The 14,520-nt window shown below is 39.9% G+C and overlaps 1 protein-coding gene across 4 annotated transcripts; it reads left to right on the top strand.

The window, feature by feature from the left end:
- Positions 1 to 289: 289 nt before the first annotated feature.
- Positions 290 to 13,026, top strand: LOC143892943 (polyubiquitin-like). 4 transcript variants are annotated; one of them, XM_077397863.1, is made up of 4 exons: positions 290 to 692; positions 1,314 to 1,671; positions 1,942 to 3,174; positions 11,401 to 13,026. In XM_077397863.1, exons 2-4 carry the CDS (start codon positions 1,342 to 1,344, stop codon positions 12,778 to 12,780), a joined length of 2,943 nt encoding a protein of 980 aa, XP_077253978.1. In that variant the 5' UTR covers positions 290 to 692; positions 1,314 to 1,341; the 3' UTR covers positions 12,781 to 13,026. The 4 variants fall into 4 exon arrangements, with proteins under 4 accessions (XP_077253978.1, XP_077253979.1, XP_077253977.1 ...); XM_077397864.1 differs by having other exon boundaries at positions 1,298 to 1,671; XM_077397862.1 differs by having other exon boundaries at positions 290 to 1,671.
- Positions 13,027 to 14,520: the final 1,494 nt, after the last annotated feature.

Raw genomic sequence — 14,520 nt, 5'->3', positions numbered from 1 at the left:
TTTTATCCAACAGCTGCCCACTTTTTAAAAGGCTGCTGTTAGATCAAATATCAAGGGTCCTGTCGCCTGCACTGGGCTTCACGCACGGGTACCATACAAAAACTCCTAATCTAGGGAGTGTGTAAATAGCAAGTTCAATGTCCAAAACGGGTTGTCAAATAATGACAAGAGCATCAAAAATAGAGAAGATTAAAACCAGGACAAGAAGAGTGTGAAGACGACTACAGAACCTGTTTTTCAGTTAGAATAATCTCAGCCATTCAAGGGAAAGTGAATCGGCTATTTTTGGGAGACGCACAGGAGAAACAACATCTTTGCTATCTGTGTAACTGTGTTTACTATTTGAATCATTTTCCCTGTAAAAACCATCTTGTTAATAGGATGGGATCTAGACCCTTGATCAAGGGTGATTAAAAAGGCATAGGGGTCTTATGAGTTATGACCTATTAGGATCAAACCTCCTCCCCCAAAAGTGCATACCCCATGTAAAAACCGCTCTCATTGTGTGAGCGACTCTGGAAGAGAGTGATTTATGAGAGTTGAGAGAGGGGCTCTAGCGGTAAGAATTGTTTCATTGCTTGGCTGAATTTGGTTCTCTTTTTACCATTGAGATTTGTTAGATTTGAGTCCCTTTGAATCGGTGGTTGCGAATAGGAGGGTTCCCTTTCCATCTTCATTCCTCTCTCTTTTGGGTAAGAACTTCAATCCCTTCCCCTTCCTTGCTTAGTTAATTTCCATATGCTTCTTATTGCACATTAAAAATGGACACGCAAACACCATGTACTACACATCCCTTTTGCCTCTTGTTCTACATTTCTTCTTCTGTGTTTGTACCCCCATTTGATCGATTTGTTTATCTTCGTTCGTGTTCCAATTTCGTCTGTTAAAGATGATTCGAGTTGGGTTTTTTCATAAATTCCTTCTTGTTTTTTCACTAACATCTTTCACTTTTAGAGAAACAGATTACTACTGGTTTACCATCTTAGAGTTGATGGGCTAGGGTTTGGATTTTCTTAGAGTGGATGGACTGGGGTTTGGATTTTCTTAGAGCGGATGTACTAGGGTCTGAGTTTTCTTAGAGTGAATGGACTAGGGTTTGTTTTTTTTCCATCTCGACTAGGGCATCTGCCCTTGTTCTACTTGACGATAACTGATATTCCCTGTCATTTTAATCCTCACCCACTACCCTCATTTTCTTGCTTTTCTGTGCTTTTTTTTTTTTTTTTTCATTCTTGTGAATTGGGGAAGAAAGTTATATAAATGGGGTCTCTTTGTATTATGAAATACACCACATCAGTCCCCTGTTTCAACAGGGTGGCGGCGGCGATTCGGGGGTTCATCATGTCGAGGGGAGGCGACGAACACATTCAACACCATGACAAGAATTGCATCCATGTTCAATCACAAAATTCCAAAAAGTACTTAGAAAATGCAAATGCCACTACAAAGCATCCTCTCACACCCCAACAGAGACAAAGGATGGAACAAAACAGGAAAATCGCTTTAGCCAAACAGCTGTTTCGTCGAAAGTCCTTGGAACCACAACAACACTACCAACAGGAACCTGTTTCTTCCATGGATGGACACATCTTTAATGGCCAATGTGATCGCTGTGGCATGGGGTCGTCCTCCAACAATAGTACATTAACACTATCCAAGCAACAGGCAGAGGTACTGTGAAAACAACCAATTACTCCAAAAGCTTAAGCCTATTAGAGTTGGTGTTATTTAATCATTAATATTTCAACACTCCCCCTCACGTGTGTCCCCTCTTTTTTGAGGTTAGCCATACACGTGGATTTTTAATATTAAGGAGTTGTTGGGTTTTGAACCCAGGACGTGCCGTGAGGCAATAGCTCTGATACCATGTGAAAACAACCAATTACTCCAAAAGCTTAAGCTGTTAGAGTTGGTGTCATTTAATCATTTGTACTTCAACAGGTACTGAAAGCCGTGGCCCAGGGCCGCTCAGTGTTTATCACAGGATCCGCAGGCACTGGCAAGAGTTTTTTGCTCAAGTATGCCATAAGAGTTCTCAAGGAGATTCACCAGCCTCAACATGTCTTCGTCACGGCCTCTACTGGAGTTGCCGCATGTGCTCTCGATGGCCAGACACTTCACTCATTTGCCGGTGTGGGACTTGGCACCGGAGACAGAGAGTTGTTGCTTCGTAAAGCTGCGAGGAACAAGAGGACTTATAAGAGATGGAGAAGAGTTAAGGCCTTGGTCATAGATGAGGTGAGCATGATAGATGGAGAGCTTTTCGACAACCTTGAATTCATCGCGAGAAATATTAGGGTTGAAATGAAGGGTGAAGTATGGGGTGGAATACAACTCATTGTTAGTGGTGATTTCTTTCAGCTTCCTCCCATTAATGTGCCTAATCCCAGCAAGGAATTCGCGTTTGAAGCTGACTGTTGGACAGCGAGTTTCGACTTGCAGATCGAACTTACTCGTATTTTCCGACAATCGGACTCCCAACTGATTGAATTGCTACAAGGGATAAGGAAAGGGCAGAAAAATCTCGATCACCTACTATTTTTGAATCGTTCTTGTAGTGAACAAACATCAAGCAACTGGGATTCCTCCGTGACACGCCTCTATCCTAGGAATGAAGATGTAAGGAGGTTGAACAATGAGAGGCTAAGAAGCTTAGGTGGAGATATCATTACTTATAAAGCACAGGATAGTGGGCAGGAGCCTTGGAGGAGTCAGCTTAAACAGGGGATTGGACCTGATGAGTTGGAGCTCTGTTTAGGTGCAAGGGTAATGCTGGTAAAAAACATGGACCCAACAATTGGACTGGTGAATGGTGCGACTGGAGTGATCACGGCTTTTGTTGAAGAAAAGAAGGGAAATGTTTCCGGCATATGTGATAGAGGGCTACTGCCTAGGGTTCTGTTTGATTCGGGAATCGAGATTGTTGTTCAAACTGACTCATGGGACGTGATGGAGGGAGAAACAGTGTTGGCGACGCGTATGCAGGTTCCCCTCATTCTGGCCTGGGCTTTAAGTGTTCACAAGTGCCAGGGCATGACTCTTAACCGCCTTCAAACAGATCTTTCAAGGGCCTTTGGTTGTGGGATGGTATATGTGGCCCTGTCTCGAGTTAGAAGCTTAGATGGCCTTTATTTATCTGGTTTTAATCCAGGGAAGATTAAGGCACACCCTAAGGTCTTGCAATTCTACCATAAGCTTCTAGATGCCTAAACCTAATCAGTTCAAATGACTGTTACTACTAGTTGTTTCCAACTTCTTTCACAGGTTCCAGATTTATTTGTTACTTGCAATTAGTTCCATCTCGTGTAAGTAAAACTTTCTATTCACATCTGGATCAGTTATTTCCTGTGGCTAGAGTACATCTTGTCAATGATTTCTATACAGAGTATATATATTGTGTTGTGTTCTTTTCTGAAAGTTTATATTGTGTTGTATTCTTTCTTGCTTGTATTTCCATTGTATATTATTGTGGGGGGTATTTGAATCTTTTGTTTTCCACACATGTATTACCACTTACCAGCACCATTTATTTGTACATATAGCTATTGTATATGTGCACTATGGGTGTCTATATAGCATAACTGGCAAACACATGTCTGGCTCATTGCCATTGACCCCACCTCGATTGGATGATCCTAGCCTTTTGATCCATCAAACCTCATTTATGTTTCCACTAAGAAAAGCTAAGACGCTTATTTTTGTATGCCTTAATCTTAATGATGGAATGTCTGATTGGCATGCGATGGGACCATGACCATTTGGGTTACTTACGATGGTCTACAAGTTCGATGGCTTCAATTGCACATACATGTTGTTGTGCGGGACCCACCCACAGGTTGATCGTGGGTTGCTCCAGATGGCTATGTCACAAATATCTCCGATATTTTCAAAATATAGTGTTTTTATCGTGAGATTTTGATAAAATGATAAAATCCCGAACTAATCCCAAGATTTTAAAAATATAGCGATATTTTCGTTTTTATCATAAAATATCCTGATAATATTGCGATATTTTTACGATATTTTTATTTTATATTTTTTTCTTAAATTTAACATTTTTATATATTTTTAAATAGTTTTATTTTTACCGTTTATTTCCCGATATAAACCTGAAAAAATAATAAAAATTAATATATCCCGAGATTTTCCCTTGTCGAGAAATTCCCGAGAACGACATTTGTGACATAGCCAGATGGTACCGTCCTAGAAATCGGGCTCATATTCATTTTGCAGTAGCATTATTAGTTAAATAACCCATATCAATTAAATATCTTGTCCATTTGTTTTGTCTCCTCAAAGTTTATCATGACATTAGAGCTCATGGAATCTAGACTGTGATAAGAAAATTTAGTATTGCCTTCAAGGACCCAATATCATATGCATATTTTGCATGCAGTGGGAAAATTTGGATCTTGTAAGCTATAACAATGTCTGTACACAATTTTTTCGGTAGGTAAGCCAGACTGGACCTACGACTTCATGGTTGAGATACATAGCCCCGGTCAATTGAGCTACAAGTCTATACACAATTACATGCATACTAGAGGGATTTTTCCTGTCTTGTCAGTTCCTTCCATCTTTGCACAAATACATTGAGAATATGTTACCTGTCTGTTGGGTTTCCCTCAAATCACACACCCAACCCTACTTTTGCTCTTTTTCATGTCAATGATATTTTTCCTGACTAGTGGCAAATAAGATTGGAGGCCACCAAAAAAGGTCCATCTTTGCACAACCCTACTGGAGGTGGCAAATAAGTGCCAGCAAGAATAGCCTGCCTTAATATCCTATTTTTCCATCTTTGCACTACCCTACTGGAGGCCAGCAAAAAAGGTCCTTATTTGCAAATAGGATTTTTTTTTAAGAATTGCAAATAAGATTATTTTAATTTAATCTTATTTGGAAATAGGATATTACGATATTGAGTTGAGTTGAGTTGAGTTGAGTTGCAAATATGATATTAGGATATTAAGGCCTCTCTGAAGCCAATAACTAGTCACTTCTAATGTACATTACTTACATAGTCTACAACACATCTATAAGCTTATATAAGTTTTAGAAAAATGGGTTCTAGTGACAACTTGTAGATGAAGCTCTCTTAGACTTGCTTAAAAGCTATGTCTCATAGACCTTTTTGGTAGCCCTTTCCGATTTTTTGTGGAAGTCCATGTAGAACTCTCTGGGATCCCATTGTTGAAAAGATAGAAAAGAAGCTTTCTCTTTGGAAGAAGCGGACTTTCTCTTTGGGTGGCAAAATCACTTTGATCATAGCTATGCTCTCTAATTTGCACCTGTACTTTATTTCAATCTTCAAATGCCCTACTAGTGTTATTAGTTGTATTGAGCAGTTCCAAAGTAATTTACTTTGAGATGATTTAGATGAGAGGAGAAGATTCCACTTGGTAAGGTGGAAAGAGGATTTTCAGCCTAAAGCTGTTGGATGCCTAGGTATTAGATATCTAAAGGTGATGAACAAGCTCTAATTAAGCAAATGGATGTGGAAGTTTGCTGAGGATCGATCTCATTTTTTCCGAGAGGTGATTGTTGGAAAATATGGGATTGGTTTTTGTTAACTTACCAACTTCTCCAAAAGATTAAGCTGTTGTAGAAAGGCGTTGTTTATCTTTTATACTTTAACAATCCCCCGCACGTGTGGCCCACTTGGCAAACACGTGGCACATGTGGTCCCACTTTGGCCGACCATCGCATGTGGATTTTTGCTATCCGGGATGTTTGAACTCGAGACCTTTGGCTCTGATACCATGTTAACTTTCCAACTTCTCCAAAAGCTTAAGCTGTTGGAGAAAGGCGTTGTTTATCTTTTATACTTTTAACAGTTTTTGTGACTGCATAGGCACGGGGGTTTAATTGTTTGGATGGGTATCATGAGAGGCTGGTCGCTTTTCCAGAGAGGAATAATATTTAGATTATAATTGCTTCGAGGAGTGTCATGAGAGGCTGGTCTCTTTTCTAGAGAGGAATAAGATTCAGATTTGGCTTGGGTGACAGAATCAAATTTTGGTCAGATCTCCCCCAATATGCGAATGTGCTACAATCTCTCTCTCTCTCTCTCTCTCTCTCTCTCTCTCTCTCTCTCTCTCTCTCTCTCTCTCTCTCTCTCTCCACGGCTTGAGCACCTACAAACATCACCTCTCAGCTGTTTCCCCTCCACCTCTCGGCCCCACTCCATTTTGTTGTAGGCGTAGCACCCCTTTCCTCCTCAATTCTTCTGTTTCTGCTATTGTTGCAACACCCCATCTTCCTCGATTTTTTAATTGTCTCTACTGTTGTTGCTATTACAGCACCACATATTCCCCTCTTGCTGTCATTTTCTGCTGCTGCTGCAGCCATTCACATTTCCTCTCTATTCTCCGTCTTTTCACTTCAAGCTTAGATCAACCCCTTCTTGCTACTCTAGCTATCTCTCTCCCTTCTCTTGGAGGCCACCTGGACGACCAAGGCCCGAGGCCTGACACCACCCAGATACGGGTCCCCTTCACTTTTATTTCATTACAGCCTACCCACATTTCCCTTTTGAACCTTTTTCCCATCAGTCTTACCATCGGTGTTTGCCCTAACCAGTTCTACCCTTGTTACCTATAACACCCTATTCTATTCATATCATCCCCATTATCCCTTATCCTATTGGACATCATATAGGACACAGTTAGGTAGACTTTTATATATCTGATTGTTATGACAAATTTTTGGTTTGGATCTGATATTTTTTCCCTTTAGTTTTTGTTTTCCTTTAGGACTTATTGCATGGAACATGTTTGGATGAATTAATTTCTTTTGATGCTTGAACTCTAAAGCTTAGAATTTCTTTGAAAATCCTTGCTGAGTTTGATTATTTATGTTATGTTTATTCTGATTTGAGAATGCATGCTACAGTTTTATATGAATTAGAACCCTTATTGTGCTCCTAACTTCTCATAATTGACTTGCAAACCCTAGGTTTGCACCACTTTGTCTAGACGATGTGTCTCAACCAAATCCTCATAGGAGACCATCTTCGAAGTCGCATGAAGATAATAGTAGATCATTATGTCTTATGCATTGATATTAGTAAGACTTGACTATTTATTCATTAACTGCATGATGGCTGGAACCATCTGGGCTTTTGTCCTTAAGTTGTTTGACATTGTGTGGGTTTTGCCTGTTGTTTGACATTATGTGGGTTTTCCCTGTGCATCCTGATAATCTTTTTGAGGAATTGTCTTTCGAGCTGTGACCTACAAGGGGTCGAAAGCTGTGGAGCCTCTTTCTTCTGCCTTCTATTTGAGTTATCTAGAAGGAAATGACCTATCAGATCTTGGAGTCAATAGAATTCTCCACAGTTTGAAGCAGTGAATTTTCTCCTCGATTGTGAATTGTGCTAGCAGCCTTCTGAAATTTAGAGGTCTGGAGCTCAACACTTATAGTAGTGCGTGGGATGGGGTTCGGCCAAGTAAGATCTCCTCAGCTTCTGTGGCTCCTAAATGGGTTCCTCCCCTCAAGGGTTTGTTATGCTCAACTTCGATGGGTTCTTCTATGGAGAACCTGTGTTTGTCGATAGTGGGCTAAATGGGCCCTCTCTCGCGCCCTTTAGGCATCTCGGACTCTACCAATGTAGAAGTGCAGGCTATTCTTGCTGACACTTGTCAAGTAGAGGAGGCTGATCTCGATTGTCTCATAGTGGAAGGGGACTCTGTTAATGTGATTCAGTGGTTTATTACAGGGGCCTTCTTCCATTGGAGATATACAGATGTGAAAGAGGAGATTATGGATCACTTGTCTGAACATAAAGTCAAATTCTATCATGTTTCGAAGGTGCCTAACAGTGACGCGAATCGGTTTGCTAGAGACAGAGTTGGCAGGATAGCCTTGGAGTTCTTCGATCATTTACCCCCCTGATCTTATGTTTGTTTCTCTTTTTGTTTGGCTTTGTTCTTTACCCGCTCAGTCACTTTTTTCTTAACTAAATTGTTGCCATTCAAAAACAGGAAAAAAAAGAAGCTGAGTCTCGTTCGAGAATGTCTGCATGAGAAAGCAAAGCCTGTATGTTTGTCTGGAATTTTTTAACGATAGTACCCCCATTGACTTCGGCTTGACTAATGACTAAATCAGCTTCGTTTCTGCACCAATAGCTAGGATTTCTGCATGCCCAAAAGAGGTAAAAACACACTCCATTTTGGTGCAAAGATGACTCCCTGCTGTCAGTTTGTTACCATTCATTATGGGAGAAATGAGAACCATTCTCTTCATGTAGGGGCGATTCCATGGGGCTACTGACAATAAGCTTTGCAAACCTAGAATCCTAGAGGTTAAATTTTGTAGTTATTTGTGATAGTTGTAGCAGCATAGAAGCAAGTACCGACCATCTTTCCCTCACAGAGTTTCAAGAGTTGTCAACAGCAAGTCTATTGCAAAATTTCCATATAAAAAATAAATCATTTGATTCTGTATGCACCAGTTTGCCATCAGACAGACTGTATAACTACCTGGGTGATCTGAACATCGATATCTATCCTTTTAGCTGTGATATTGTTTAGATAAGTCTTGGGTGGATGATAAATTTTCTGTTATTGCAGCAATGCAAATACAAAATTTCTGTATTGCACATGCGGAGAACAGCGAATAGAAGCTGTGGGCCGTGGCAACTCTACAATATTTTAGATGAGATTTGGGATCTGGTCCGCATCATTCACCCACAATTAATGCACGCGCGTAGAACAGCAAATTCAATGGCGGACCGATTGGCAAAAGAGGGAGTAGATCTACTAAACACTCGTGTCTCGGTCTCCGATCCGATGGGGGGACCTATATGAGTGTCTAATGTAGATTTTCATTTCACTGTGTATCGTTGGCTGCTGTGTACAGCCACCCTTTAACTTCCGTTGGGGACAACTAGTCCCCCTTGTACGCTGTACCGATTTTGGAATAAATTTATGTTACCTTTCAAAAAAAAAAAATCTGTTATTGCAGCAATGCAAGTACTTATGGGTCTGCTTATTTTCTAGGAAACAATGGGGGATGATCATATGGTTGAAGGTGATTTGGCCAGAAGAACAAGGGCAAAGAAGAACAAGTAAGGGCAACAGAGATTGGGTACTTACATTGCTGAAATTGGTGATGGGTGCAGAGAGAGCAATTGTGTTGGGTGATAGGTACTTACATTGCTGAAATTGGTGATGGGTGCAGAGAAATTGGTGATGGGTGCAGAGAGAGCAATTGTGTTGGGTGATAGGCTCGCCAAAAGTGGCGTTGTTAGACCTGTTTTATACACTGGGCAATCTCTACCCAGTAATTTATTTCAGTAATTTCCTTTTTATTCTCAATAAATCTGTTATTATCTTTTAAAAAAATCACAATTAGATCTCAATTATAATCTTACATACAGAAAATCCTCCACTATAGGTAACAACACAGGATGTGCTGAAGAAATTAAGGAAATGCAAACTCTACCCCAATTATTCCAATGCTTCTTCATTATCACCATCAATGAAGGAAAATCACAGCAGACAATTCCAAATTTCCTCAAGATGGATTTCTTGCAAACCTTCTTGGCCTGATTCAACAACATAATCAGTTGGCATTGGATTAAGAGGTGTATCAAAGGAAATTATAAATTAAATTTCTAACCTCATGACTCCATACAAGTTGCTAAGAAATAGTATATAGAATGAAAAGGTTTGATTGTCCATTGATGGGAAGCGATCATCATCTATACACGAAGTAGCTCACAAATGGCACATGTATGGTGATCTACTCAAGCATCCCTCTTGGTCCGGTAAAGCTATAAAATAATTTACATTTATAAGGTATTCAATAAGTACAGATTGCCCCAACCATCCTTCTCGGTCACGCTATTCCCCTCTTGGATCACACAACTCCCAATTAGATTGAGCCAGGTTATTTTGTTTTTACCCATCGACAACACAAATCCTAATTTCATTGAGCCACCACGTTATCCTTCTTTTCCTTGGACAACACAAATCCTAATTCCATTGAGCTACGTTATCCTTCTTTTTCCTAGGACAACACAAATCCTAATTCCATTGACAACCAACGGCCTTTGTTTTCTGAGATTAGGAATTAGGAATAGGGTGTTTCCAGAAACTTCCCGAGATGCTACTTTTGCTATAACGGCGTATGACCGTCAACTTTAACAGCGTCAAGTAATGCATCTTTTTTTCTTCTTTTTTTTTCTGATGGGTTAAGTAATGTAATGCATCTTCGCCTGTAAATAGAAACCCTCGCCCGTCCTTCGTTCCATCTTTTTGCGCAGTTTCTTTGTGTTTAATTTATCATCTGAGAGGTTTCTGTTTTAGATTTGCGATTTTAGATCCTGCTATCAATGTAGGGATCTGTTTTTTCCCCAATTAGAGTTTCTTTTGTTTTTTGGAAATTTCTTAAACAAGTTTCAACGGCATCTCGATGTTTCTTTCTGTGATCTTTCTGGATTTATTGATAGATCTACGTTCTGTGATTTACTGATCAATGAATTAACGATCCTGTCGTCTCAGATCTGTTTTTTTATCTTATTTTCTTGATTGAAAATCTAGTTTCTTATGTCTTTAATTGAGCATCGTACGATGTTTCTGTTTTATATTTGTGATTGTAGATCAGCATCTCGATGTTTCTTTCTTTGTTCCTTTTTTATTAGATTTATTGATAGATCTACGTTATGTGATTACAACCTATCAATGAATTTACGATTGTATCGTCACAGATCTGTCTTTTGATCTTTTTTTCATGGTTGAAATTCTAGTTTCTTTTGTCTTTAATTGAGCATCGGACGAGGTTTCTGTTTTAGATTTGTGATTGTAGATTCTGCTTACCTTGTTTGAATGTTTCTTTCTTCTTTGCTTTTCGAGACCTGTGCTCTGTAGTTACTGATGAATCTATATCGGGTTTTCCTCTGCATATAGGGTGTGCGGCATATTTGATCCGTTTTTGTTTAGATTTCTGAAGTGATTTCTGTTTTTTTCCACAATAACCTTCTGTTGCAGTCTCCTGAACATACAATTCTCGAAATCTACTGATTGCTATGCATCTGTAACTAACATTAAAGATCTGTGTCTCCGTCTGTTCTTCTTGTTGAGATCACGGCTCTTAGGGTTTCTTTTTAATTATTTTGAGCATAATTCTTATTCTTTCTATATGTGAGCAGTGTCGTAGTTTTTCAATTTATCTATTTCTGCCCTCTCTTAAAATTTCCTTTCTATTTTTTGCCTTATTCTTCTCAAAAAATTGAGTTTAGGCTAGTGGGTCTTTCTTTTCTTTCCTTACTTTGTGTGTGCGTGTGTGTGTGTGTGCGCGTGTGTGTTTGTGTGTGTGTGGGAGCACTCTTGAATACTGTTCTCCCTGCTATTATTACTTTATAGTCTCTAATTTTGTTCTCTATATAATTTACAGATGCAGATCTTTGTAAAGACACTTACCGGAAAGACCATCACTCTGGAGGTCGAGAGTTCTGACACGATCGACAATGTAAAAGCCAAGATTCAAGATAAGGAAGGGATCCCTCCTGATCAACAGAGGCTCATCTTCGCGGGAAAGCAACTTGAGGACGGCCGTACATTGGCAGACTACAACATTCAGAAAGAGTCCACCCTACACCTCGTTCTACGATTGAGAGGAGGCATGCAGATCTTTGTTAAGACTCTGACGGGCAAAACCATCACTCTCGAGGTAGAGAGCTCCGACACCATTGATAACGTAAAGACCAAGATTCAAGATAAGGAAGGGATTCCTCCTGATCAGCAGCGCCTCATCTTTGCTGGCAAGCAGCTGGAAGATGGCCGAACCTTGGCCGACTATAACATACAAAAGGAATCGACCCTTCATCTTGTTCTCCGTTTGAGAGGAGGGATGCAGATTTTTGTCAAGACCCTTACAGGAAAGACCATTACTTTGGAAGTTGAGAGTTCTGATACTATCGATAATGTGAAAGCAAAAATTCAGGACAAGGAAGGTATCCCTCCTGACCAGCAGAGGCTGATTTTTGCCGGAAAGCAGCTGGAGGATGGCAGGACTTTGGCTGACTATAACATACAAAAGGAATCAACCCTTCATCTGGTTCTCCGTTTGAGAGGAGGAATGCAGATTTTTGTCAAGACCCTTACTGGAAAGACCATTACTTTGGAAGTTGAGAGCTCTGATACTATCGACAATGTGAAAGCAAAAATTCAGGACAAGGAAGGTATCCCTCCTGACCAGCAGAGGCTAATTTTTGCCGGCAAGCAGCTAGAGGATGGCAGGACTTTGGCTGACTATAACATCCAAAAGGAGTCGACCCTTCATCTGGTTCTCCGTTTGAGAGGAGGGATGCAGATTTTTGTCAAGACCCTCACTGGAAAGACCATTACTTTGGAAGTTGAGAGCTCTGATACTGTAGACAATGTGAAAGCAAAAATTCAGGACAAGGAAGGTATTCCCCCTGACCAGCAGAGGTTGATTTTTGCTGGCAAGCAGCTGGAGGACGGGAGGACTTTGGCTGATTATAATATCCAGAAGGAGTCGACTCTTCATCTTGTTCTCCGTCTGAGAGGTGGCATGCAGATATTTGTGAAGACACTAACTGGCAAAACGATCACTTTGGAGGTGGAGAGCTCTGATACCATCGACAATGTGAAGGCAAAGATCCAGGATAAGGAAGGGATCCCTCCTGATCAGCAGAGATTGATTTTTGCTGGGAAGCAGTTGGAAGACGGAAGGACCCTTGCGGATTACAACATCCAGAAAGAGTCAACACTCCATCTGGTGCTGCGTCTTCGCGGGGGTATGCAAATCTAACTGAGAAGATCATCTCTTTAAGAGATGGAGAAAATCTACTCTTCATCTACAAGTTGCAATCTCTGAACAGCTCTTCCTGGTTGTGCTCATTGTTTTATGTTTGAACATCTTTAACCCTGCAATGCTTTACATTTAGGTTTTCTTAATTTGTTCTTGTTTTAGTTGTGCTTTCTTTGTCATCCTTTCATTATATCCAGCTATCTTGCAGAACCTACCTACTATTAATCTAGTTTGCAGTTTCAAGTATATTGTCTAATTACTGGTCTTCAAATATGGTTTGTTTCTTATCAGCAATTGTTATGGTAGTGTGATGACGGCAAAATAACTAGCGTTATTGTTTGGATGCCTGGCATAGGTTCGGAGGGTAGTGGAATAAGAAGCCAAAAGGGCGGGGACAAGCATTGGAATTCTCTAGAATTACCTAATATTACAGTAGTGTGCACGGAATAGACTCGGAGTAGGGGAAAAAGTAGGGGTGTCATTACGAATGTAGAGAGTGAAGGGTGAGGTAGAGAGTGAAGGGAGATAGAGAGAGAAAATAACACTTTTTGCAAGATTTTTCAACCAAAATTCTTCCTTTTTGGTTAAATTTTAATTTGATTTGAAAATTGAAAGTGCGAAAGAAGATGAGATGAATGCCATATGGCAGTATGTCAAAAACATGTTGGGGAGGGATTTTTCTTTATGGGTTGTTGGGGGAAATTACTTTGTTTCCCACCACCAAGTTTCCTAATATTAGGACTGTAGTTGAGGTGGGAAGGTAAAAATGAAAAAGGTGTGGGGTTTAATTTTTTTTAAAAAGAAACTTAGTTATAAAAACCCTTCCTAACAAGATAAAAAATTGTGGGCGGTTTTTGTGTGTGTGTGTGTGTGTGTGTGAGAGAGAGAGAGAGAGAGAGAGAGAGAGAGAGAGAGAGAGAGAGAGAGAGATTATTATTATTATTATTTAGAATGGTAGAGAGATTCTTCTGTGTTTTCTCTTGTGTTTTTTTTTCTATTGTGGTTTTCTTGGGTTTCTTGAGGTTTTCTCGAGTTTGTCTCATGTACGGTCTTGGTTGAGAAGAGATGGGAAAATGGTTGTTGTTTGCGGATTAATTCCATTGTAATCATCGTTTTTTTTTTCTCATAGTGGAATATTGTGTTCTAGTAAAATTTTAGTGTTCATCTTGTGGTTTGTGTTTATTTCTACTTTTATTTTATTTTACCCATAGTGGAATATTGTGTTCTCTCCCATGGAGATGTAGGCATCTTGGGCGAACTGTGCAAAATTTTAGTTTTCATCTTGTGGTTTGTGTTTATTTCTACTTTCCTATTTATTTGTGCACGACCGGATCAAATTTTGTCCAATAATTTTCTCAACAAGTTGTATCAGAGCTCAGGTTGGAGCGAGTATCATAGTTGGATTGCAGTTAGAGCGATCATTAATGGTAAAAAGTGGATTTGCGGTTAGAGCGGTCATTAATGGTAAAAAGATTATTCGAGAAATTCTCATTTCAGGTGGAGTTTCGCATTGAGGGCGATATGAGATGATGGTAAAAAAGAGTTCTACCTAATTCAGCATCTACAGGCTTGACGGGAATGGCAATATCACCCTATGGCAGATGAGGGTGAACGCTATGGTAGATGAGGGTGAAGGATATATAATTTTTCAAAGGGTCTGGCTAATACGTTACGGATTGTATTTTCTGGTTGGGGATACAATGACTAGTGTTCTAAGATCTAGATGGGTGGTTGGAAACG

This window comes from Tasmannia lanceolata, unplaced genomic scaffold (assembly GCF_043159265.1).
Source record: "Tasmannia lanceolata isolate RefF3 unplaced genomic scaffold, GAP_Taslan_0.1 ptg000015l, whole genome shotgun sequence".
In the NCBI taxonomy this organism is placed as follows: Eukaryota; Viridiplantae; Streptophyta; class Magnoliopsida; order Canellales; family Winteraceae; genus Tasmannia; species Tasmannia lanceolata.
Note: the sequence above shows the minus strand (reverse complement) of the source record. Positions and strands in the feature narration are given on the sequence as shown.

Coding starts and splice junctions, on each gene's coding strand:
- LOC143892943 (XM_077397862.1), top strand. CDS start 1,261: ATGGGGTCTCTTTGTATTATGAAATACACCACATCAGTCCCCTGTTTC. Junction 1,672..1,941: donor TATCCAAGCAACAGGCAGAG/GTACTGTGAAAA, acceptor GTACTTCAACAG/GTACTGAAAGCCGTGGCCCA. Junction 3,175..11,400: donor AGATTAAGGCACACCCTAAG/GTCTTGCAATTC, acceptor TATAATTTACAG/ATGCAGATCTTTGTAAAGAC.